The sequence below is a fragment of the Delphinus delphis genome, chromosome 8 (genome assembly GCF_949987515.2).
Source record: "Delphinus delphis chromosome 8, mDelDel1.2, whole genome shotgun sequence".
In the NCBI taxonomy this organism is placed as follows: domain Eukaryota; kingdom Metazoa; phylum Chordata; class Mammalia; order Artiodactyla; family Delphinidae; genus Delphinus; species Delphinus delphis.
The window spans coordinates 99,003,419-99,030,424 of NC_082690.1; the positions used below are offsets into that span (position 1 = coordinate 99,003,419).

At 41.0% G+C, this 27,006-nt stretch overlaps 1 protein-coding gene across 1 annotated transcript in view; it reads right to left on the reverse strand.

The window, feature by feature from the left end:
• The window catches only part of LOC132430310 (olfactory receptor 9I1-like), a 31,121-nt gene extending 8,862 nt beyond the window's left edge, over positions 1-22,259 (reverse strand). The window contains 4 exon segments of the mRNA XM_060019702.1: positions 14,942-15,423; positions 15,426-15,568; positions 15,570-15,878; positions 22,225-22,259. Of these exon segments, the coding sequence (XP_059875685.1) occupies positions 14,942-15,423; positions 15,426-15,568; positions 15,570-15,878; positions 22,225-22,259 (969 nt within the window).
• Positions 22,260-27,006: the final 4,747 nt, after the last annotated feature.

A 27,006-nucleotide genomic window follows, 5' to 3' on the forward strand; every position in this document is an offset into this window, starting at 1 on the left:
CTGGAGGTTCTCCAGTCCTCGGGACCTAGGGAAGAATGAGAGGCTTTTGGAACAAAGGGGTGAGGGGTTAAGTCAGTGCAGAGTGTGATTTCTGGTGGGCAGACAGACCATGTGAGTGTCCATAAGTCCTGCTAAGCTTTCTTCAACCCGATGATTAGCAAAAACTTCTCAGGACGATGACAGGATAGCTCTCTGGTTAAGTGAATATTAAAGCTAAGAAATGGTCATAGAATTAAAAGACTTTCTTTTTTTCATAGAGAACCATAAAGACTAAACAAAATATGGCTTGTCTATTGAGTTCCACCCTATAAAGCCTTCCCTGACAAGAGTCTTGCTCCTAAGGCCGGGCTCCAGTTCTTGCTTCTCTGTCCCTGCCAGTCCTAGGACCCTCCCCATCATCGCATCATCACTGAGTTCTTTCTACTGCAGATTGTTTGAGCTCGTGTCTTTTCCCCTCCAATTAGATTTTCAGCATTTAGTGGGTCTTAGCTGTTGAACGCATGAATGAATGCATGCTCTTCTCTCTCTTCCTTCTCATCTTCCGCCCTCTCCCCTCCTCCTGCAGGTTCCCCAAGTTACTCAGTGCAGGGGTTTGCTGTCCCAGACTTTCTCCAGCCTGTGCGGGAAGCTGTACCACCAGGGATATGCAGACAAGTTCCTTTACTTCAAAGTTCTTGGTGACTCTCTCATCCTAGACTGGGCAAAATGATACTGAGGACTTGGGTATCTCTTTCTCAAAAGATAACTGCTCCTTCCAGGTTTACATTGTTATCCTTATTGTCAACAGCCATAACAGCTAACCGTTATGAGCATTTGTTATATACCAGGAACCGATTATTCCATTGTTAACACCCACAATGACTCTAAGAAGTAGATGCATCGCCGTTCATCTTTGTGACCTTCGTTTTGTAGGTGAGGAATGTGAAGCTCACAAGGGATGCCTTAATTTGTCGGGATCACGTAATTAATGAGAAGTGTTAAGAGTCGAATCCAGGTTTCACTTTCCAGCCGGTGTCCTTCATCATTCCTACTGCTTCTGCTTCCCAGCCCATCTCTGTCCGGTTCCCTCTGCTGATGGTGCATTCTGGGATTTATGTGAAACAAGGAGAGTTTCTACTGGGTCCTTTGATTTTATGAACTATGGGGTTTTGCAAAACCAGAGTCGGCACAAGCAAGGAAGGTGTAGTCAATTTGGAGCTCCTTGAATTTTAGCAAAATAAAGATACCACCCGACAGGAGTGGGGTTCCTAGTGTTACAGAGGCTATGCAGACACTCCGAGTTCAGTGGACCTGGGAGTATGTGGCCTCCAAGGCTGATCCTGATGAAAACTAACTTAAATCGACAGAGGTTAACCTCATCACAAGTGACCCACTGGGCTGTGATGCTGGGGAGACCTAGGCGGTGGGCCACGTGTATCCTCAGGGCTGGAATGTAACTAACCAGACAGGTGACAGTACAATCAACTGAGGAGAGACTCAACCTGCCTGAGTGAAACACAGGAAGAGGATGTCCCAGCCAAGCTGAGCATTCTGGTTGCCGGGGCAGCTCTGATTTCATAGAGACAATAGTCTGGTTTCTTCCTTACGCTCCAATTCTTGGCTCATGGATTATCCTTCCGAGAAGAAGTTGGCTTCAGATAGAGGCTTTTCTGCAGGGAGAGAGTACGCTGAGCAGACAGTTCGAGGCTGTTGGAAATCACATTTCTCACCCTAAGTTAATAAGTGGTGTCTGACTTTGACAATGATTTTGGGCAGCTTGAGCCGGCCCCACCAATACCAGGCATTTCTGGGTGAGTCCTTCTTTCCTGGAACTATGATATCATCCCATTGTCTGTGCTCCATGCACCTATGAGCTCTTTGAGGCTGGCAGCTGGAGCTTACTCACTAGTGTCTGGGGGGATTATGGTCTGGCCTGTAGCTGTTGTTCAGAAAACATCTATTGAATGGGTGTGAACCGTGCTAGTTTTAGAGCTCCAAAGCTGAGAAGGTAGTAATCAGCACCTCAATGCTGAATGTATCAGGAAGCTATTTTTTCCCTGTCACTGGGACACCTGACCCAAGAGTCATGGTTGCTATCCCAGTCTCGTGTGGACCATGGGGCTGGAGATAGAGGCCCAGGTGGGGAGGGGGGTGGCACTGTGGGGAGGATGGTCCTAATAGCACCCACCGTGCTGGAGTGGGACCTCAAAGCAGCCTGTAACCATGATGACTGGACTGATACCGTGCACTTTAACTTTTTTCAGTTAAAGCAATGAAGGCCTAGTAAAGTAATTTTTGAACTACTTTTTAAGACTTTTCTCATAAATAAAAAACTAGGAAAAGCAAGTCTCTGTCAGCCAAGTGTCCTGATGTCTGACTCAGAAGCTAAGGTCACTCTAACCCAACATTCCAGCTTGGAACCTTGAGGCTGTTCTCCCATGGTTGACCCTTCGAAAGCCACGTGGGTACCATGGTGTTATCGCTGTCTGGGGTCATGCTTGCCTTCTTGCCCAGAGGGTGAGTGCTTCTGAGGATAAGGCCATGGCCTCACATGTGCCTCGGTACATGTGGTTATAGCACAGTGCTCTACATGCTGAGTAGTGTGCACAATAAAAATTTGGAAAGAATAACCAGCTCCACAATAGGCAGCATTTTTATTTAGCTGAGGTTCCCTCCTCCTTGCTTCTTCTACCCTGGAGTTGAATTGCCTGATTTTGAATCCCAAATTACTACTTACTAGCTGTGTGATTTTGGGCAAGTGACATTTCCTCTTTGAGCCTCAATTTCATCCTCTGTAAAATGGGAATAATGATAATATCTACCTCATGAGTTGTGAGAATTAAATGAGATGATAAAATGAATATTATAATAATAGGAAATATGGACATAACACCGTAACTCAGGCATTTTTCTAAGTGCTTTACATGTATTAACTCATTTAATCTTCATAAGAATTTTGATACACGCAAAGTATCTAAAAAGCAGTTTCCACTAATGGTTACTATCCAATAAATGATAGATATAGTCATTATTAAGTCACTGTCAGCCAATATTGTAGAAGAAAGCATATGATAAGATAGGATGTGAATTTATATTAGGATGTGAATAACTGACAATAGCTGTACGTTACTCAAGAATAGCTATTGAGAATTAAATATTTGCATCTAATTAGATAATTTTTTTTTTTTGTGGTACGCGGGCCTCTCCCTGTTGTGGCCTCTCCCGTTGCGGAGCACAGGTTCTGGATGCGCAGGCTCAGCAGCCATGGCTTACGGGCCCAGCCGCTCTGCGGCATGTGGGATCTTCCCGGACCGGGGCACGAACCCGTGTCCCCTGCATCGGCAGGCGGACTCTCAACCACTGCGCCACCAGGGAAGCCCCTCAAAGTTCTCTTACAAGTCCCATCAGGTTGTTGGTAGAATTCATTGCTTTGTGATTGTAGGTGTCCATTTCCTTAGTAGCTGCAGGCCAGGGGCTGGTCTTGAGCCCACCCTCAGGTCCTTGCCACTTGGCCTCTCCTCTCACCACATGGTAACTTACTTCTTCACGGTATGTAAGAGGATGTCTCTGCTGTTTTGAATTTCTCTTTTCGGCTTATTCCATAAGGTCAGACCCACCCAGGATAACTTCCCTTTTAATGAACTCAGAGCCAACTAATTAGAGACCCTACTTATAGTCTCAAAAATCTGGTACCCTAATAATGGAAGCGCTATCCTCATCATATTCATCCTAGGGGAGGGGATTATACAAAGCGTGTGTCAATGGAAGCCGTCTCCGAATTCTGCCTATCCCAGCCAATCAGACAGATCTAGAATGCAGAATATTTAGAGCACAGCTATGTGTCTTGAAATCAATGAAGAGGAAGGAGGACTGTATGAGATTAAAAGAATGTAAAAAATGTAACAGTCAAATGCAGTGCTTCAGTGTAGATCGGATCTGGATTAAAACGAATAAAAATTTAAAAAACCATTCTTGGGAAAATATGAATGAGGATTAAATATTAAGTTATGTGATGGGGTAACTGTCCACTTTCTTACGTCTGGTAGTGGCATTATAATATTATAGTCATGTAGAAGATATCCTTAATAGTCATAATATTTTTAAAGGTCATTGAAGTATAACACACATTCAGAAAAATTAATATCGTCCATGAATTTTCAGTCTTAGAAGACCTGAATTATTAGCACCAGATCAATACATCACCAATCCCTGAAACCCTTCTGTGTACCATTCCGATCACCCCCCCTCCCCCTCTAATAGCATTGATTAGTGTGCTTGTCTTTGTTCTTTTGTTGATGAAATCCCAGCCTCTGTCCTCTGGTGCCAAATAGAAATGCAGAGACAGAGTTTGGGGTGAAGTAGCAAAGAGTAGCTTTCATTGCTTTGCCAGGCAAAGGAGGCCACAGTAGGCTAGCACCCTCAAGACTGTGCCCTCCCTTGGGAGAAAGTAGGAAGGGGTCTTATAGCTCAGGAGGGGAAGGGAGTACTGCAGATAAGGAGCAGGGCAGATGCAAGCTTGCATTCTTCTTTCCTCTTGGAAAACTTCTACATGGTCAAAGTTGATGTCAGGCAGTGTTGGGAGGGTTCCGGTGGTCCTTGAGGTTATCACACTGTGACTTTCTTTCTGGAATAAAGAAGGCTCACAAAGGGAATATTAGGGAGTGCTTCCTCAGAGAAGCAAACACCAGGTGCATGGTACAGCTCTGATTAGAAAGTAATCATTTTCAAAATGTGATTAAGGAAAAAAGAGAAACATTTCTGTGAAAATGGTAGAGTGGGCTAAAGGAAGAAGGCCTAGCATATTGGAAGCAGCCTTAACCAATGTCTGCTATAACAAATCATATATCTGGAATCACACAGCATATTGTCATTTGTGTCTCATTCTTTCTATTCAACATTATGTTAGTGAGATTCATCCAGACTGTTGCAGTAAACTATAATATTTTTGATGGAATCACTGCCTTTTCTTCATAGAGGTATCTAATACACTTCAAGAGAATTTTGCTAAATGAAGGATGTTCTTAATTATATTTTTTCACTTTGAACTGAACATTTCAATGAAAATAAGTATTTCCACTTGTGCATTTTTGCCTCCAGTTAGAATATCTTTCTTTGACCATTTTTATGTCAAAAGTCATAAAATTATGATACCTTGAATGTTTCATCAAATTTAAATGCTGAATGAAAAATGATTGACTTTATTATTTCACTCCAGTTCAGAATAGAAATTTATCCAATTGAAATCAGGGACTCCACCAAAAAGAGTCTTGTCACAAGTCAATATACTCCAAGCCACAATTATGTAATTTCAGAATTACATCTTGTACACAGATTTGCTTTTTTATTTTGTTTAGTTTTTCCTTTCCAATGGAATGGATAAATTTCAATGCCTTCCAGTTTGCAAGATTTGTTTTCAGTTCTTGGAACTTGCTAACACCTTCAAAAGTTGAAGTTTCTTGTGCTCCATTCATTACATGCTTTGATTGAAGACACAAGACTTCTGATTTTAAATAAATACAATATAAATTTTGGGAACATTAAACAAATGAGCTCAATATTATTGTAGATCAGGTTGATTAAAAAGGAACATTTCAGGACTTTCCTGGTGGCACAGAGGTTAAGAATCTGCCTGCCAATGCAGGAGACATGGGTTCGAGCCCTGGTCTGGGAAGATTCCACGTGCCGTGGAGCAACTAAGCTCGTGTGCCACAACTCCTGAGCCCGTGTGCCACAACTCCTGAAACCTGCACGCCTAGAGCCTGTGCTCTGCAACAAGAGAAGCCACCACAATGAGAGGCCCACTCACCACAATGAAGAGTAGCCCCCGCTCGCCGCAGCTAAAGAAAGCCCGTGGGCAGCAATGAAGACCGAATGCAGCCAAAAATAAATAAATAAATTTATTTTAAAAAATAAGCATTTCAAAGGCTTACCTACTTCTACGATGCTGTGGATAAGAAGCAGGAAAGAAATGTTGGTGCCATGCAGGAGAGTTTTTGTTTGTTTTGTTTTTTACTGTTCAATCCCATCTTGATCAAAACATTTTGTACTCCATTTCTCTAATTGCGTCTCTATGAAAATGCTTGTAAATGTTAACAACTGTAGCTTCTATTTTGATGGAAAAACCATCGTAACTTGTTTGGATGTGATTCTAAATTATTTGTACCACAACTGACTCAAAATATATGTCTGTGCCCTAGTTTTTGTAATTCAATACGAACATTCTTTTTTTCATGATTTTGTGCTTCGGTAAAATTTGTATTTGTTTTATCACCACACAAACAAGGGGTGTTGTCTTCAAGATTGATGTTTTATGTGGAATTTATAACAGCATTCATAATAATGTTGGATATTTCATATTTGACAGAATGAACTTTCAACAGCTTTACTATGAAGAATTGGATGAAAAAATCAAATTATTGGAGTAGATTTTCTGTTTGAAACATTTAATGACACTGACATAAAACTGTCATCATTTCACTCTGTGTAAAATGCTTCTTTTCTGTTGGAGACAATACATTACCAAGTACTGCTTTACTTTTTCTTTGTGTACAAAAAATTGGAATTAAAGAAATGAGCTAAATTACCTTTGATGAGAATGAAAAGTCACGCTTTGCAGAATGAAATGTAAACACACCTGCTGTTTTAAATTGTTCTCATCAGGCACAGTCTTTGAAAGCAAGGGTTAATGCATTTTCAGCTGATTTGTATCTTCTACTTTTCAAATCCTCATGGACACTACTAAGACTCCCACGTGGACGATAAATGATGACAAACATTTTGTACAAAATATATGTTCATCATCAACTGTCTTGAGTAACATGCACTTCTGTTTTTTGAGATTTTTTGCTACCAAAAGGGCTTGTTGCAAAATATGAAAATGATACCAAAGAATAAAATACATTGGTCTGGCTTCGTACTGTACAAAAATGGACCAAATTACTGCAGCAGAAGCTTTTAGACTACTCTCTGTACGCTCTACAGCAGCGCTTCATTTATACCTAGGAGCCTGCCCAATGCACAACCTGTTGGCTTCTTGTGCTGTGGCATGGACCACAATACAACTGGCTAGTACACCAGTAGCTGCCAGGGGCAGCAGAGTTGAACATTTCTCTCTCCACCACCCTAGACCTGAGAAATGAGCTGTCTCCAGATTCTTGTGCCTAGGTGATTATTTTATTTTATTTTTTTAAAGCAGGGGCACCTTGTTTGTTGTCCTTGGACAAGAGATTTCATTCTGGAAAAAATCAGGAAAAGAGAGAGAAGATGTGGCTGAGTAGTCTTTCAGATTTAAATACATGTCAAAGTGACAGCCCTGCTCACTCTATACATGTCCCAAACACTGTTAGATTGACCATGGTAGAAGGTGGAAGTACAAAAATGGAAGTTTATCAAACGAATAAAAAAGTGAAAAATCTGGGACAAATGCTACACTGACTAGGATGCCAGGACGACAGGTGTAAATAGAGACTGTCCTGGGAAAACCTTTAAGTTGTAAATGTGCTTTTCTTTTCCTCCCTCCCTCCCTCCCACCCTCCCTTCCTTCCTTCCCTCTTTTTTTCTTTCCTCCCTTTTTCTTTCTCTTTTTCTTTTTGAAGCATTGAAGCCTTTCTTTCCTTTAAGATAACTGATTATTAAATATAGTTTTTGGTTTTATGCTAGCAACACTTTATTGAAGTATAATTTAAATACAGTAAAATACACTAATCTTTGCAACTTACATGTGCAGATTAATGAATTTTAACAATATACAAGTACACATATAACCATCACACAGATCAAGGTATAGAAGATTTCCATACCCCAGAAAATCCCTCCTGTCCCTTTCCAGACCATCGTTCTTCCCCCATCCTTCAGAAGCAACCACTATCTAGTTTCTATTACCACAGGGTTAGTCTGTCTATTTGAACTTCATAGAAATGAAATCATTCTGTCTGGCTTCCTTCATTCATCATAATCTTTTTTTTTTGAGATTTGTCCATGCTGTTGTATGTATCAATAGTTCATTTCTTTAAAAAACTGCTGAGTATGAATATACTACAATTTATTTATCCATTCTTCTGTCTTTACACATTTTGGGTTGTTTTCAGTGTTGAGTTGCTGTGAATAAAGCTGCAGTGGACATTGTTGTAAAAGTTGTTTTGGGTGAACACAGGCATTCATTCTCATGAGTACCTACTAGGAGAAGCTATTACTGGGACATGGGGTAGGTGTACCTTTAACTTTATAAGAAACTGGAAAATGATTTTCCAAAGTCATATAATTTTATACTGACCATGCCAAGTGTCAGAAAGCATATGGAGAAACTGGAGTTCTCATACCCTGCAGGTGGAAATGTCTTGGAAGTTGTTTAAAACTTTAAACATACCTACCATAAACCCCAGCCAATCTACTCCCAGGTATTTGCTCAAGAGAAATGAAATGAATACTTTCACACAAAGACTTGTGCACAAATGTTCATAGCAGCTTTATTTGTATCAGGCAAAACTGGAAACAAGTTAATGTTTAGCAACAGGTGAATGGATACAAAATTCTGGTGTATCCATTTAATAGAATGCTGCTCAGCAATAAAAAGGAACTAATAGTAAATGCAACAACATGGATGAATCTCAAAATAATTATGGTGACTAAAGCCAGACAAAAAAGAGTACATGCTTTTGATCCAATTTATGGAAAGTTCTAGCAAATGCAAGCCAATCTATAATAACACAAAGCAAATAAATGTTTGTGTGGGAATGGAGGTTTGGAGACATGGATTACAAATATACACGAAGAAACTTTTTGTGGTAATGGATGTGTTCTTTGTATTGATTGTGGTAATAGTTTATACATATGGCAAAACTCATCACATCGTACACGTTAAATATGTACAGTTTATTTTACATCACTTAAACCTCAATAAAGCTAACTTTAAAAAGTTGGAAATTGTTCATTTCTCTTACATTTCCTGGAGAAGTATGTGTAGAAATGGTATTCTTTCCTTAAATGTTTGAGAGAAATCATTAGCATCTGGAGGTTGTTTTTAATTTTTCCCTTTTTTGGGGGGGAGGATGGTTCTTAATTACACATTCAATTCCTCCAACAAATATAGGATGATTCAAATTTTATTTATTATTATTTTAGTTTGTGAACTTATGTTTATTAAGGAATTTGTCTATTTTCTCTAAGTTATAACATTTATTGGCATAATGCTGGTTATAATATCTCCTTATTCTATTTTATGATAGCCATAGAATCTGTAGTAATGCTCTTTTTAATTTATTTTATTGTTATTTATGACTTCTGTTAATCTTTTCAAGGAAGCAAAATTTGACTCTGTTGAATTTTTAAAAATCTATTTTTATTAACAGCTTTGTTGAGGTATAATTGACATTCATCTATTTCTATTTCATTGATTTTTTTCCCTCATCTTTACTACTTCTTTTTACTACCCTTCTTTTTACTACCCTTTTTTGGGGGGGTTGTTTGATTCAATCTTCTTTTTCTAGGTTCTTGAGGTGGAAGCTTAGGTCATTGATTCTAGACCTTTGCCCCCTAGTATAGTCATTTAGAACTCTATGCACTGTTTTAACATCATCCCCAAGTTTTTACATGTTTATTTCATTAGTGTTCAGTTGAAGATATTTTCTTACCCCCATTTTAATTTATGTTTCCTGCACATGTTATTTAGGAATGTATTCTTTCATTTCTTCTAGTTATTAATTACTAGTATTACTAGTTTAAATCCATTGTGGTAAGAGAACTTGTTTGGTTTCATTTCAATCCTTTGTGATTTACTGAGACCTGACTAACATAAGGTCCATTTTGGTGAATGTTCCACGTAAACTTGAATGGAATTTGGATTCTGCGGGCTTTGGGTGTGTAGCATTCCACATATATCAATTAGATCAAGCTGGTTAGTGGCATTCAAATATCTATTCTTACTGATATTTTTGCCTATTTTTTCTTCATATTACTGAAGAGAAGTGTTAACATATCCAACTATGTATTTTCTTCACGTATTTTGAAGCTATGTTATTGGGTGCATAGTGATGTAAGATTGCTATGTCCTCCTGATAAATTCATGTTTTTCTTTATCTCTGGTTGTATTCCTTGTCTTGAAATCTCTTGTTCAATAATAACATAGACATCCTAGCTTTATTATGCTTAGTGTTTCTATGGCATATCATTTTTCATTCTTTTACTTTCAACCTATCTATGCCCTTATCTTTAAAGAGTGTCCTCTGTAAATGGCATATGGGTGTATTTTATTACTATTTGAATTTTAATAGTGTGGCAATCTCTGTCTTTTGATGAGAGTGCTTTGCCCATTTACATCTAAGACAATCACTGATACGTTTTGGTTTAAGTTTTTTATTTTATAACTTTTCTATTTCTCACGTCTGCTTTTTGTTTCCTGTTTTTCTTTTCCTGACTTGTTTTGCACTAATTTTTTTTTTTAGTATTCTATTTTATTTCTGTTTTTGGCTTTTGCCATACCTGTTGGTATAATTTTTTAAAGCAGTTGCCCTAAAGTTACAATAAGCATCATTTTGGTGAGTAATCAACTACCTCAACACTTAGTGACTTAAAACAACATGCATTTATTTACTTATACTAATTTTTGAGTCATATCAGGTGTGGTTGTGATGCCAGTGGGCTGCTAGGCTTTTTCCGGTATTTCTCTACACTGTATTGCAGTGCATTGTGTTGCAGGATTGAGTAAGGCATCTGTGCTGGTAGCACTTGCTTTGATTGAATGTGGAATGAAGTACAAAGATGCAGTTCAGTTTATAAGACAAAAAAGAAGGGGAACATTCAATTCCAAAAAACTGCTTTACCTGGAGAAATACAGACCTAAGGTGCAATTATACTTCAAAGACGCCAATGGGCATTGTGTGTTCAGTAGAAAGAAATGTATATGAAAGCTGACTTGTTTGTGGTATTTAGAGGGAATTCTTGGTACCTGAAAATGTGAATCTGGAAGCCTAACTGTGTCATCAAAGTAGTGATGGATTCAGTGTTCCTCAACCACTCTCCTAGTGATTGAAAAAAAGCAAACAAAAAAGAAATCCCTCTATAATATGAATAAAATGTTTAAGAAAAGAAAAAGAAAAAAAAAAACCGTCTCAGTTCTGGGCAAGGGGCAGTAATCCAACTGGCATTATAAGTTGGCATACCACAGTTCAAAAGTTGGACTTCCTTTTTTCATTATCTCAGCACTAATCATGAAAAAGTTAAGACATTTTTAATTTATTTTTATTTTGTATTTTTTAAAATATTGGGATATAGTTGATTTACAATTTTTTATTAGTTTCAGGTGTACAGCAAAGTGAATCAGTTATACATATACATATATCCACTCTTTTTTAGAGTCTTTCCCATATAGGCCATTACAGAGTATTGAGTAGAGTTCCCTGTGCTATATAGTAGGTCCTTATTAGTTATCTATTTTATACATAGTAGTGTGTATGTGTCAAAAGATATTTTTTAAAGCATAATAATTTATAGTTCCTGTTTTTTTTTGGCGGTACGCAGGCCTCTCACTGCTGTGGCCTCTCCCGTTGTGGAGCACAGGCTCTGGACGCGCAGGCTCAGCGGCCATGGCTCACGGGCCCAGCCGCTCCGCGGCATGTGGGATCTTCCCGGACCGGGGCACGAACCCGTGTACCCTGCATTGGCAGGCGGACTCTCACCACTGCACCACCGGGGAAGCCCTAGTCCCTGGTTTTTATTCTGTGTTTTGACCAATACTTTAGGAAATCTCATGCCACTGAATTTCTTTAAACTATCCAGTGGCTATAGGAGCAACCACCCACAACACAGTCTTGAATTACTCATGACTTACGTATCACTCACCATGTTAGAGAGAGATTATAGTTCCCACAGCTTTGCCTTTACCAGAGATCACATTTCAGGAGACCACTGTTCATACTCTATTGGTTGTTTCACTATTGTGAGCTATGGGATGCAAGAGTACCAGTCTGCATCCTATCTCATAACACTAGATATATTCTCACTGTTTCAGTCTCATTCAGGCAAGATAGCCAATCCTGTGATGACTAATTTTATTTTTCAATTTGACTGGGCCATGGGATATTCAGATACTTGTTAAATATTATTCCAGGTGTGTCTGGGTGAGAGTGTTTCTGGATAAGATAACATTTGAATTGGTAGATGAGTGAAACAGATTGCCCTCCTCAGTGTGGGTGGGCCTCATCCAATCTGTTGAAGGCCTAAATAAAACAAAAGTCTCAGTGAGGGAGAATTTGCTCTCTCTGCCTGTTTTCGAGGTTTTCTCCTGTCTTCAGATTTGGATTCAAACTGGAATGTACACCATTGGCCCTCGGGGTCTCCAGCATGCTGCCTGCAGATCATGAGACTTCTCAGCCCCCATAATTATATGAGCCAATTTTTTATAATAAATCTCTTTCTCTCCATCTCTCTGTCTCTGTCTGTCTCTCTCGATAGATATATATTTATATATACATACACTATCTATAGTTAATATATCTATATCTAATATACCTTGATTTCTTCAATTTCTCTGATAGTTTATTGCCTGCAACAATCTTAGGGGTGGGGAATCAAGGCTCCTCTTTTGGGTATGATATGTTTGAAAAGTCTATTAGCCAACTGGGATTAGACCTTTCTCTTCCTCTCTCATCCTTCCTCCTCTTTACACATGGGCTTCTTTCTTCCCTCTCTCCTACTCCTCCTGTTAATATGGCTGGAGTTATGGCTTCCTACAAAATATTTTTGGCTTCAGTTATTTTAGGGTACTTCTCATTTTATGAGTATAGTTCCCAGAGGACTCTGATTAATTGAGTTTTGTTGAGAAGCCCATGTGCGTTCCAACGAAATTGGACCAGGTAGAATGTGCTATTTTGTACAAAACAACTACTCTTGCAGTAACCATATGAAGGAGGGGACCATTTTTCCAAGTATGAGAGGGGTGATTTGTAGAAAATAATTTGAACAATGAAAAAGTAATCTAATTAGTCAGGATTTTGTAGGATGCTGGTAGTTGCAACGGAGGCAGGAGATAGATAAGCCTTCAGGGCAAACAGTTTGAGTTCATTCCCTGTGGACCGATACTCCTACTCCGAGACAGGAATAACAGGACAATTGAGAGAGGAGGCTGGTCCCCGCCCAGATAGAAGATAAGAGACCACATATTCCTTATTCTTGAAGTCAGGAGAACTTCCTGACCACACAAGCGCAGAAAGGTTCCTTGGAGGTCAAAAGGGGAGTGATGCCAGCTACCCATAGGCCTCTTTGGTAGAATCCATCTTGGCTAAGAGATGCATGTGCCCACATGGGAAAATCCTGAGCTACACCAAATATGGACTCTGAACCAGGCAAATCAAAATGATTGGTCCAAGGAAACACGGAAGTAATGCCCCATAAAAGTGACTCAAACTGCCCACGAGGTGCAACTCTATTTCTGAGCCTGCCTGTGTTATCTATCCACACGTACTGTACTTAAATACGTTACTTGTTTCACTACTTTCCGTCTTAGTGGGAATTCTTTTTCTGCAAAGCTGTAGGGCCAGGGCCTTGTCACCGACCACTGGTCTAGTGGCTAGGATTTGGTGCCCTCACTGCCGTGACCTGACCTCAATCACTGGCTGGGAACCAAAACCCTGTTCCAAGCCGCTGCGGGCCAAGATCACCTGAGATCACAGCCACAGATAATCCCTGTTGCAGAGTCAATATTGCTTAGCAAATATTCCATTTGCTCTTTCACCTTTAATGGTCCCCATCTAGTGAGGCAGGACTGTGTGACTAGTTTTAACCAGTGGGCTGAAGCATACTGTCCATGTACAATTCTGTAGTCTTTTATCCCCTGCTCTTGTGACTAGGAGTTTTCATGTTCTAGATGGTGCAACTACAAAACGGTGGAGCCACTTTAAGCCTGGGTCTCTGAATGACTGCATGGAGCCCCCTGCCAATTTGCACAAGAAAAGAATTGTTAACTAGAATAAAACCTTCTCATTGGAGCTGACGATTGCCACAGCAAACCCAGCCTATTCTGACTATAATCCAAACCACCAAATTGATTTTCATCATCTTCTTTAATCCTTACAACAATTCTTTCAAATAGGAAATCGTATTTTCTTTTTGATTTGAGGAAACATACTCTAAGAGGATAAGGTTTTACCTTAGAAGGTAATACCATTTATGAATGTTTGCTATAGATCTCTCATTGCTGACTTTGCAGACCCCAGGAATGAGTTTATTGAGAGCAGTAATTGTTGTGAGTCAGCCGCTGATTTTAGGAGGAGAAACCAAGGAATCGGAGATCCAGGATGTAGAGAATTGCCACTTGAAAGGTAGATATTAGCATCCCGGAGATATTAGGAACCACTTGGGAAGATGTAAGTGGAAGAGTAGCTAAAAGGAAGCACCTCTCCCTCTACAACTCTAATCTGTACCAATTGGAAATTCCACTGGGTTCACAGTTCTTTTCATTACCTTCCTCATAATGAGTTGGCAGGTTATCCATACCATAAGAAAACCCCTTATTCTTTCATTAGTATGATTCCCAGCTATGATCTTCCACAAAGAGTAAAAGTCAATATTAATGAGCACAGAGACAAAAAGGATAAAAAAGGAGAAACTGGAAAACTCAAGCATGGTTGAGTTGGGGAATGGGAGGTTGGATATGGTGGCTGGTTTACTGTGACTATGCTATCTTTTGGCTCTGTGATATCAGAGAGTAGCACTCTGGCCCCGAGGGTTTGGCGGATGGACTCAAGAGGAGGAGGGGAAGAAAAGAGAGGCCGAGGGAGCCATCCAAAAAATGTCACCAAACTTACAGTTTTCCTTGCAGAGCTGGTAGCTCTTGCTCACTTCTCAGGTGCCAGTGAAAGGCACCTACCGTTCATTCTTGAGGGCAAGCACCATATGGTATTGATGCTTATCAGAGCCTGACGATCTGGGGAGAATATGGGTCAGGATGAAGGACGCTCATCTAAACTACCTCCCTCAGGAACTGGATTTTACAGATGACTTTTCTGATTGAAGCTTTTACGTCTTTGTTCCTCAAACTGTAGATCAAAAGGTTCAGCATGGGGATGACCACAGTGTAAAAGACAGACACAGTCTTGTCCTTCTCTGGGGATTTGTCTGAGTTACTTCTCTGGTACATGAAGGCAAGTGTCCCGAAGAAGAGAGCAACAGAGGTGCAGGTGGAGAAGGTCTTGGCTCTCCCACCAGCAGACTTCACTCTCAGGATTGTTCTGATGATGAGCATGTAGGAGACCAGAGTGATCACGACATTGGCCAGGAACATGAGTTTGGCAAAAAAGAGGATGACAATCTCACTTTGTGTCATGTTGCTGCAGGCAAGCTTCAGCAGTGGTGGGAGATTGCAGAAGAAGAAGTTGATCTGACTGTCATCACAGGAGGAGAGGGTAAAGATGCGCATGGTATGCAGGATGGCCCCCGAGACCCCACAGACAGAGGCCCGGCCAAAAAGCCCCTACAGATGCCCCGAGTAATTGCTACGTTATAGAGCAATGGGTTGCTAATGGCAACAAAGCGGTCATAGGCCATTACTGCCAGCAGGTAACACTCTGTGCCTGCACAGATGGTGAAGAAAAAGAACGGAGCCACAGGAGATGACCGTTTTGCTCGTGGTCAGTGTGGCTGGGACCTGAAGGGTGATGACCGAGGTAGAGCAGGCATCTGGCAGGGCAAGATGGCTCGGGCAGAAGTACACTGGGGTGTGGAGTTGAGTGTCCATTTGGATTAGAATAAACATTCCCACATTTCCCAGATGGGTGACTAGATAGAAGACGAGAAACATCAGGAAGAGTGGAACGGCCGGTTCAGGGTGATATGGGAAACCCACAAGAATGAACTCTGTCACAGTGGTGAGATTTCTTTTGGCCGTAGGCTCCACATGGCTGGCTGGCCTGAGGAGAATGGAAGTGGAGATTCCAGAGCTGAAGGCCTTTGTCTTCTTCAGTGTCAGACCTTAGGTGAAAACCTCAGATATTTTTCTGCTCAGAGAGAGAAGAGAATGTTATCATTTTAAGAATCTACAACTGGCAGTGACTATGGAGAGAGTTTGCCTATCTCTGCATCCCTCCTGAAAATGGACCTTGGGTAGGTATTTCCTCAGGTTCACTTGCTTATTGTCTGTGACTTTCTTTCAGAACAGAGAACTGTAGACTATCAAGACTGGAAGGGACCAATCTGGAGTCTCTCTCTTCTAGAATATTCCCAACAAATTGTCATGTAGCCCAGGTGTACACCAGGGCTGACACACATGGATTCTAAGGCTGTGCCCTGTTAACTCCCGGCAGGGCCATTTGCATAGACTGTGATGTGAATGATGCCTCCAGAGTGGTCAGATGCAGAATCCTGTGTTACGTGATGGGGTCTTTCTGGGCACTCTGCCTTTGGAACATTCTCCCTGTTGGGAAAGCCACAGTGCTCTTTCTCCATCTTCTTTTTTATTTTTATTTTTATTTTTTTTACATCTTTTTTGGAGTATAATTGCTTTACAATGGTGTGTTAGTTTCTGCTTTATAGCAAAGTGAATCAGTTACACATATACATATGTTCCCATATCTCTTCCCTCTTGCGTCTCCCTCCCCCCCACCCTCCCTATCCCACCCCTCTAGGTGGTCACAAAGCACCGAGCTGATCTCCCTGTGCTGTGCGGTTGCTTCCCACTAGCTATCTACCTTATGTTTGGTAGTGTATATATGTCCATGCCACCCTCTCGCTTTGTCACGGCTTACCCCTCCCCCTCCCCGTATCCTCAAGTCCATTCTCTAGTAGGTCTGTGTCTTTATTCCTGTCTTACCCCTAGGTTCTTCATGACATTTTTTTTCTTTCTGTATCTTCTACACATTAGTATTATGCTCGATTCTGCACGTTGAGTAAAATCCCTCTCTCCCAAGACAGTTATTATACCTACTCGTATCTAGTCTCCTATTCTGCAAGTCAAACATTTCCAGTCATGTCAGCGACTCCTGGTGAGCCCTTTCACAATCCATTTCTGCTCTCCTGTGAACAAGGTTATCGTCTGCCTTGGATCTCTTTCTTGAGGGTCCTTGAGAGAAAGTGAAACCATTAGATTTATGGAGCCCTTATTCTGTGTTGGACATTTCCACATTAATTGGCTGATTTCTGTCAATAATCCTGAAATAGCCGTTATGAATGTCATGCTTGAAATGTGTAAGCTGAGGGTCAGGAACTTAAAGTGGCTTTTGTCAAAGAATAAATTGCAAGTGCAGAAGCCAGGATTTAAGCTATGGTGTCACAACCCTAGGGCACTGCTTGTTTCATTAATTTTTAGCCTTTGTAGTCTAGAAGTAGCTCACAGAGAGGGGGTTCATAGAATTTGGTAGAACCAGTTTCCTGTAGAAATCAGGTTGATTCTTCACTTTCTGGTGGTGGAATGAGTTCTTTTGTAGCTGTTGATGGCTCTGGGCTCTGTTCTCCAGGACGATGCCTCTAGGGGTTGAGGGTGGAGGCTGCTCCGTCAGGGATTCTGAGATTCATGGGGAGGCTGGTTGGAGTCAGGGTTAAAGACTTGTTTGTGAACTATGGGGTTCTCACTAGCCATAGAACTTCCACAGAACATTTCAGTTTTGATCCTGAGAATTCCATGGCTCATAGGCAAAATCAAAGTCCTGGTGTTTCAGACACAGAATACCAGGTCCACCAAGTTTCTAACAATTAACTTATCAAAGTAAGGTATGGAAACGGATGCCTATCAAACGTACTGATTAGCGGTAGCTTGAGTATGGACCACCCTGGTTTATTCCATTGCTCCCATCTTCTTTGATCTTAAACATCTTTCTTCCAGAACTGCTGTTGCTGTGATATTTCTGTGCTCCAACCACCTGCTTCTTTCTGTCCCTCTGTTAAATGTTTCCCATCATTTTTCTCTTCTCTGCTTCCTCATAACTTTGACTTATACATAGTTGTGGCTATTCACCCCATGGAAGTTCATCATCTTTACCTCTATTGAAAAACTGAAAAATTATTTCAGTTTTTTTTTAGCTCAAATACTTTAAAAAGGGAATTTGATTTATCCAGCTGCTTTTTTGAGAGCCAGTCCAAAAGTTAGAAAGTTGAAATTATATAGCCAGCCTACATATTAACTGTCTGCTGTGTCCAAAGGGTCAGTTATGTGATACAAAACATAGCTTCAAGCTTTCAGGTGGGTTGTGGAAAGCACCGGCATTGTGACATCTCTTTGAGACCCGAGTCTCGAAAACTCAGTTTGGAACCTACTGGTATAGGCATCCTGAATTTGCACTCACATCTATTATTCTGTTCCATGGCTCAATACATCCTTCTTTCAAAGCAGAATTCTTTATCCTTATTTAGCCACAGAATCTTCTCTTCCTTCTTTCCACAGAGATGGAAATTTAGAGACATGGAACCCATGCTTTAGGACACACTTAACTAGATGTCCTCCAGCAATATTTTTGCTATCTTATATCTGAAGCTCAAGATTATAAATATAAGTTTCTTTGAAGCTTTTAAAAGATTACTCTGAATATTTCAATATTTGGACTAGATAGCCAGCACATTCAGATTGCTAAACAATCATATGCTCTAGAGACTTATAGCAACATCCCACTGCTTAGTAGGATTTGGACTGGCCAATCCCACCATCTTTTTTCAGAACAGTCATGACCTTTCAGTCCAGCCCTTGGACATGTTCCACAACATTTGCATAACTTAGTTCACACGGCCTGAGAATAGACACCATCATGCCCTCATTGACCTAAAAAGAAATATTCATCTGGCAGCTTTCTTCTGGATGGTGGTAGCTAACACGTGTACCTATTCAAAACATTGTCTCAGTGGGTAAACCTCACAATGAGAACATTCCTTGGAACTGTGAGTCATTAGCTGTTGTCTGGTAGTTTCTGTGTCCATGTCTGTCCAATGTCTGACATTATGTTAGAAGAGCATCTGGGTGACTGGTTTCTCTTTCTCTCCAGGATTTGGGGGTCACTGTGCCCATGACCCTCAGGATGGGCTCATATGCTCTTCTCCACACTGGTTGGAAATACCTATGACCCTCACACAGAACCCTGGAGTCGGAAAGGACCCTATGAGGCAGTTCTGTGATTTTCCTGCTGTGCTTGTCAGAGGACTCAGCCTTTGTGGGACACAAAGGGACACAGCAGTGGGAAGTAAACGGGAGGCTGACCAGGTGGGGAGCTGCCAACTCAGCCCCAGCTTCAAACAAAGCAGAGCTTCTTTTAACGCTGGTAAACAAACAGGTGCTTCACTTCATTTTGTTTGAAAAGGGCGTTCCAGTGTTAAAAAAAGATTAACATCTGGTCCAACATGTTCTTTTCATTTAGCAGAAGAGAATATTGAACCTCGGAGAAGAAGTTAACTTTTACCTGATGTGTCAGAAAACATTCCCTCCCAAATTTATCTTGATGGGTCCTCAATACGAGCATCTTATCTGGTGCCTCGGGAGAGGCCATGGAGTTGGGAAAGAACAAAGCAGTCCAGGATGGAGCCACAGGGATGGGAGGATTGCTACGACACAGTCAGGACACTCAGAGGCCAGGTCACCGAGGTTTCCATCTCGTCACCTTCCTCACTGCACATCCCCTCCTGTAACATCCATTTCTACATTATCTTCAAAAGCTTCTTTCAAGGGTCTTTCTCTCTGACCTCACCAGCTGAGACAACCTCCTCAGAGGGGTGGGACTCATCCTTGGTACATGCTCTGAATACCTGGTTATTCAACCATGTGGGTGACAGGGGAGTAATAATATCTCGATGCCAATTACTGTTCCCTGCACTTGACATCATTTGTTACGAACTGCTGCAACCATCAGTAAGTACGTAGGTCTATGCTTGTTTCACGGAAGACAGAATTAAAGCCTTGGGAAAATAACCTGTGCAAAAGGTCACAAAAATAAAATTTAAATTTTTTCAAACTTTCGGAAAGCACACTTAATAGTCTCTGGAAAATATATGATCTCCCAACATAGTTACAAGATTTACATTACCTCATAGGGAAAGAACTGGTCCTTTTGTTCCCGCGAGGGACTTCTATGAAGCACTGATGATATTTTTGTTTTCTGAGCAGATCCAAGGAGATTGCTGCTGTGGTGCTCTGGAAGCCATAGTAAATGCAATTACCGAATCTTCCTTGGGCTGATTTTGCGGATATGCGGAAACCCACTTTTGAATAAACTCGCAGCAGGTAGCAAGACCAGGCTGTGCACTCAGTTTTATCCAGAGCTCCTGGGCAACATTCAAAGCTTGCAACCTCCAGGTTCTCCAGGTGTCTAACTGTTTCGCCTTCCTGCCCAATTCAGATTGCCTTGTTTCTGAATCGTTGAGTTTTCTGATCCAATTGAATCCTTTGGTGTTTTTAACATCTTACAGGTGTCACCTAAGATGATGCTTCTGGTATGAAGGTGGTAATGCTAAATGAAAAAGGGACTCGTTTTTCTCTATGATTCACTGTGATAATTCACCTGCCTGCAGTGGGGGTTACGTGAGTCCAGACTTGCCTGCAAATCACAAAATGAGTGGGACAGGGCTTTATGTTTCTGGGAGAAGTCTTCTGCCTTCAATTAGAGCTGACTCAGGGCTCTCAGTAGGTAAGAAAACAATGGGTCTGGGGATTAAAAAGCTCAGGAGGGTAAGTGGTAGATCCTAAATGACATAATTTCCCATGTTCCTCTCTGTGCTCGTCAGGGACTGAACATTCTCACTTCCATGCCACTTCCTCCAGGGCTGGAAACAAACGAAGAGACAATCCAGACCTACTTTGATACATTACAGATGAAGGTACAGACCCGGGGGTGGTGGTGCACATCTTATCCGAGGTCACATAGCTTCTCAGCTGCCAGCTGGAGGGCTAATCAGAAATGATGGTGGAGGATGGCTATGGTCAGGGCGAGGAGACTAGGACCGTGAGACCACAGTCTCACCCATTAGTCTGGTCTGCTCAAGGATTCTGCTTCCTTCTGGACCCGGTTCAAGTCTTACCACTTCTGGGAAAGCTGACTAAACCCAATACAGATGTTCCCAGCCCTCAGTGAACTGTACCTGGACTTGCTTTCCATTCTATATTGTGGCAGAGTCTGGGGCATCAGGTCTTCTTTAGTTTAAACATCTGCCTCACAAAATATTCTGTGGGAGAAGGATTCAGTCCTTTAGCCTATTTATTTATTTATTTTGGCGGTACGTAGGCCTCTCACTGCTGTGGCCTCTCCCGTTGCAGAGCACAGGCTCCGGACGCGCAGACTCAGCGGCCATGGCTCACGGGCCCAGCTGCTCCGCGGCATGTGGGATCCCCCCGGACCGGGACACAAACCCGTGTACCCTGCACCGGCAGGCGGACTCTCAACCACTGTGCCACCAGGGAAGCCCCTATTTATTTATTTATTTTTAAATTTTATTTTATATTGGAGTATAGTTAATTTACAATGTTGTGTTAATTTCTGATATACAGCAAAGTGATTCAGTTATACATATATCCACTCTTTTTCAGATTCTTTTCCCATATAGGTTGTTATAAAATATTGAGTAGAGTTCCATGTGCTATACAGTAAGTCCTTATTAATTATTTATTTTATATATAGTAGTGTGTCTATGTTAATCCCAAACTCCTAATTTATCCATCCCCCCACCTTTCCCCTGTGCTAACCATAAGTTTGTTTTCTACGTCTGTGAGTCTCTTTCTGTTTTGTAAATAAGTTCATTTGTACCATTTTTTAAGATTCCAGATATAAGTGATATCATATGGTATTTTTCTTTCTTTGTCTGACTTACTTCACTTAGTATGATGATCTCTAGGTCCATCCATGTTGCTGCAGATGGCGTTATTTCATTCCTTTTTATCAGCCTATTTAATTTTGAAATAAAGGAAGATCACTTTAATGGTGTTAAATCAGTAACAGCAACAGAGCTGGGAAAAGTCATAACTGAGAAGGGGCCTCCTAGGGCCCCTTGATTCCCATTCTGTTGTTGCCAAGGAACGTGGGGCGGCACATCATCTCTCTGTGTATCACTGAATCATATGTCTTAGTTTGGCTTATTTTTGATCTCTCTCTCTTTGTATATATATTTGTTTTCTAGTTGTTTCTAATTGGTTGTTTTCTTGAATAAGATAAACATTAATTCTTTTTCCACATAAAAGAAGGCTGGAGATAGGCAGCCCATGGCTGGTATGGTGGATTAAAAATGTCATCAGGGGCTTAGGCCCTTTCTGCTCTGCTGTTTTCTATGCGTGGCTTGTAGCTTCAAGGTCACCTTGGTAGCTGAATGGCAGCCAGGGCCCCAGCCATCACATCCACACTCCAGATCAGAAGAATAAAAACCTAGAGGCAAGTGTTTCGAGTTTTGTGCTATTATAACAATGCTTCATGATCATTCTTGCCCCTGCACCCTGGTAGGCACGGGCAAGAGTTTCACCATCATGCATACTTAGGTCACTGAAATAGCTGAGTCACTGGTTATGTGTATCTTTGATTTTAAAGGATAATTCCAAACTGTTTAACAAAATTGTTAGACTAATTTATACTACCCATTTTCCATATCCTTGTCAATATAGTGGTGTCATACTCTTTAATTTTTGCTAATCTAACGAGCATACTGTGGTTTCAATTGGCATTTTCCTGATTACTAACGAGAAGAAGCATCTCTTCATAGGTTTATTGGCTATTTGGATAGTCTCTTTTGTGAATTACCTGTTTGAGCCATCTTTTCTTAGTGATTTTTTAAGTACACGCACGGGCACGTGCGCGCGCACACACTCACACAATATAATAGTCCTTGTTGATTGTGTGTCTTAAAAATATTTTTTCCTATTCTGTGTTTTGACCTTTCATCTTCTTAATCACGTGTTTTAATGAACAGAACCTCTTTAATGGATACTGACACATTTAGGGATAAATTTATGATTAATGCTTTCTTTTTACATATATGAAATTCTTCCACATAATGAGGTTATGAGAACATTCTCGTCTATTATTTTATAAAACTTTTATTAACTTCCCTTTCATATTTAGTTCTTTAGTCCACTGTGAATTCATTTTTGTGTGTGGTGAGAGGTAGAGGTCTGTATCAGTTAGGGTACTTACAAGTAACAGATGACACATTCAGCTTGGGTAATGTCTAGTAAAGTCACTATTTAAAAAAGGTGTGGACAAGATTTAAGAAAACCAAGATGGGATGATGCGGTACCTCACAGCTAGTAACAGAGGGAAACCATTACCAGTCTTACAAGTCGTCATTCATATTGTGGCTTTTTGACCTTCAACCGGGGACTTCCAACATCACTGTGTTCAATTGCCTCAAGCCAGCAGAATGGGAAGGAGCATGGCTTGTTGGAAATGGTCTACACCATTTATTCAAACATTCTATTGGCTAAACTCTCAGCTACATGTCTATACTTAGCTGCAAAGGAGGCTGGTTAAAAGTCTAGTTTTTTTAACCAGTCCTAGCTGAATAACATGAATCATTTGGGGTCAGAGGGCAAACTGTGGTAGGCAGCCCCTTAGATGGCCCCTGATGATTCCTGCCCTCTGGTATTCACGTCTTTACGTAATTTCCCTCTCTTGGGAATGGCCTGGATTTGGTGACTCACCTTTAGTAGATAAGATGTGGTGGGATGTTACTTTTGAGATTAAGTTTCAAGAAGACTGTGGTGGGCAATTATTTCTGAGGAAAGTCATCTGTCATGTTGTGAGCTGCCTCACGGGGAGGTCCACGTAGCAAGGAACCGACATATTTGGCTACCAGTGGGGAAGGATCCAAGTCTTCCCAAATCCATGCCTTAATTAACTTTCAGCCCTTGCCAACATGTTAATTACAGCTTTGTGAGAGACCCTGAGCCAAAGACATCCAACTAGCCTGTGCCTGGATTCCTGCCCCTACAGAAGCTGCAATAGGAAAGGTTTGCTGCTTTAAGCTGCAAAGTGGACAACAATAGACAACAATAGACAGTGACATGCAGTAGGGGAACTGTTGTTCTATAGCCTCACGGGGAGATGCTATCGATGGCAAACAGAGCTTCAATACTCTGCTTACGTCTTGGGGTTCTTTTTTTCCCTTGGATGTTTAGCGTTTGATTTCTTAGTATCTTTTCACCTTTTTATTTTATCTTTTTACATGTTTTTAAGGAGCCAGCTTGGTCAGAAAATCCTAGTCCACCGTATTGCCAGAAATAGAAGTCCTGTTCATTTAAATCTTTCTGCTTTCCAATAGATCTTTCTTGAGCACCTACTGTGATTCAGGAGGTGCACTAAAAACAGCAGTTCTTGCCTCCATGGAACTTACATTTTACTGGGGGTGGGGATAAAAAACAAACATGCAGTTAGATATCAGGCATTGTTGTGTCTTGAAGAATAAAATAGCAGGGTAGGGGGATAGACAGTGACATGCAGTAGGGGAGCAGTTGTTCTAGATATGGTGGTCAAGAAAGGTTTCTCCCAAATGAGGCAACATTTCTGCAGAGACCTGGATAAAGTAAATGAATGGGTCTTGTAGGTTGATAATGGGTGGTGGGGGGGGGCGAGGAGAATGCTTGTGTAGACAGTTTCTCCTTTGTAGGTCTGCAGAGGATGCTGGGAAGCAGGCATGGATCTCTCATTCCTTTTAGATCAGAGGAGTTGAATGTAGGGGACTCGGACACTGCTTGGTGGATTGTGGGTCTGAGAATCATTGTTGCTCTCAGTCTCTCAGACATCAATAGAGCTGTCTTATCTGGGACAAGCCCCATGGCTGATGCTGACTTAAATGCCCAGGTCCTATCTTAGCCATCACAGAGAATAGGGTCCGTGTAGGTTCTGAATAAATTTTTATTGAATAACCATTACATGCAATCTCTTCCAGCTTCTATTCATCCAGCTGCTTAGCCCAGAACTGGCAAGTGTATAGGGATTTAGGCTGAGTAAAGTTCTCTCCTTGTTAAAAGAGGTTAATAGGTCTTTTATTTTATTTATTTTGTCTTCTCTTACCTATGACCTTTGAATGTCCCTTCACATGACTCCCAAGTTCCTAAGCAGGAAAACCATCTTTTATGATTCCTGGAGAAAGAGCCTAATGAATAAGGCTATTTTTTTGTTGTTGTTGGGAGAAATTTATTTATTTATTTATAATTTAATTTTTATTTTATATTGAAGTATAGTTGATTCACAATGTTGTTTTAGTTTCAGGTGTACCGCAAAATGATTCAGGGGCCATTTTGCCTTAAGTCACTCTGTACCAGAGAAGGGACAATTGTTTATAAAATGGTGTTCAAAGGTGATATAAGAGAGTAGATAAGACTAGAGTTTCTGGAACCTGAGTCCCTGAGCTCAAATCAAGAGGCTTGCTTCCGTGACCCTGGACAACTTAACTTCTCTATGTCTTATTTTCCCCATCCCTACGAGGGGATAATAATTGTACCTGCACCATAGGGTTTCTAAGGCATCATAGAGTTGTTAAATACATCTGAAAGGTTTTAGAATAGTGTCTGACATATAATAGGTGCTCTGTTACTCTTAGCTGTATTAATAATAATAATAATAATATTTTATTAGGAGCTAGGACAATGAGTTATTAGGTTCTTTAGGTTGTAAAAGAGACCATTCAGATTATCTAGTAGAATATGGGTCTATGGTTAAGACTTTTATGCTCCAAAAAGGAGACAGGGATTGCTTGGGGGGACCTATTGGGAGTGCTGAAACTCAGTCTGGAACATAACTCAAGATTTGGAAAGATCTAGTGTAGCACCAGGGACTGGTTTATATGGCTGCCTCCTCAGCGTCTGACATTTGCTCATTTCCTCTCTGGTCTGTCCGTAAACATGACTCAGCCATTCTCTCCATAGCTTATCATCATTTGTGAGTCTCATTTCTCAGCTAACTTAGTCTTTTCCCATGTTTTTCAGTTTAAATCCCCAAGGGGGAGATACTTTTTTTAAAAAAAATAAATAATTAATTAATTTTTGGCTGCGTTGGGTCCTCATGGCTGCGCACGGACTTTCTTTTTAGTTGTGGCGAGTAGGGGCTACTCTTCATTGTGGAGTGCGGACTTATTGTGGTGACTTCTCTTGTTGCAGAACACGGGTTCTAGGTGCGCGGGCCTCAGTAGTTGTGGCACGTGGGCTCAGTAGTTGTGGCTTGCGGGCTGTAGAGCACAGGCTCAGTAGTTGTGGTGCAGGGGCTTAGTTGCTCTGTGGCATGTGGGATCTTCCTGGACCAGGGCTCGAACCCGTGTCCCCTGCATAGGCAGGCGGACTCTCAACCACTGAGCCTCCAGGGAAGCCCGAAGGCTCATTTCTTAAACACTCCCTTCCCTTGGCCATTTAGAGACTCAGTTTTGTCTTACAACACTCCTCCCTTACTGAGGTGATCAGTCACTCACGCACTTAAAAGAAAAAAAAAAAAGACTATTTAGTTTTATCCACAGGGATCTCCTGATATAATCCTTGTCCCAGAAAAAAAGGCAGTACTGATGGGAGCAAAACTGAGAGAGAAAGGATGGGAAACCCAAGCATGCAAAGAGTATCGGGCTGGATTGAGATTAACTGAAGACCTCTGGGGACTCTGAGATTCTGTAAATTATGATGTCAGTGAGCAGTATGAGACTTCTGGGTTCTTAGGAATGGACTGGAGGTGGGAGAGGGAGAAGAAAGTACATTTGAATTGCTGGAAATAAATGTTATCACATTTGCAGTTAAAAATTTTTTAAAAAATCTTTTATTGAAGTATAGTTGATTTACAAAGTAGTGTTAATTTCTGCTGTACAGCAAAGTGATTCACTTATACATCAATATACATTCTTTTTTCGTGTTCTTTTCCATTATGGTTTATCACAGGATATTAAATATAGTTCCCTGTGCTACACAGTAGGACCTTGTTGTTTATCCATCCTATATATAATAGTTTGCATCTACCAACCCCAAACACCCACTCCATCCTTCCCCCACGCTTCCTCACCCTTGGCCACCACAAGTCTGCTCTCTATGTCTGTGAGTCTGTTTCTGTTTCATAGATAAGTTCTGTGTGTCATATTTTACATTCCACATATAAGTGATATCATATGGTA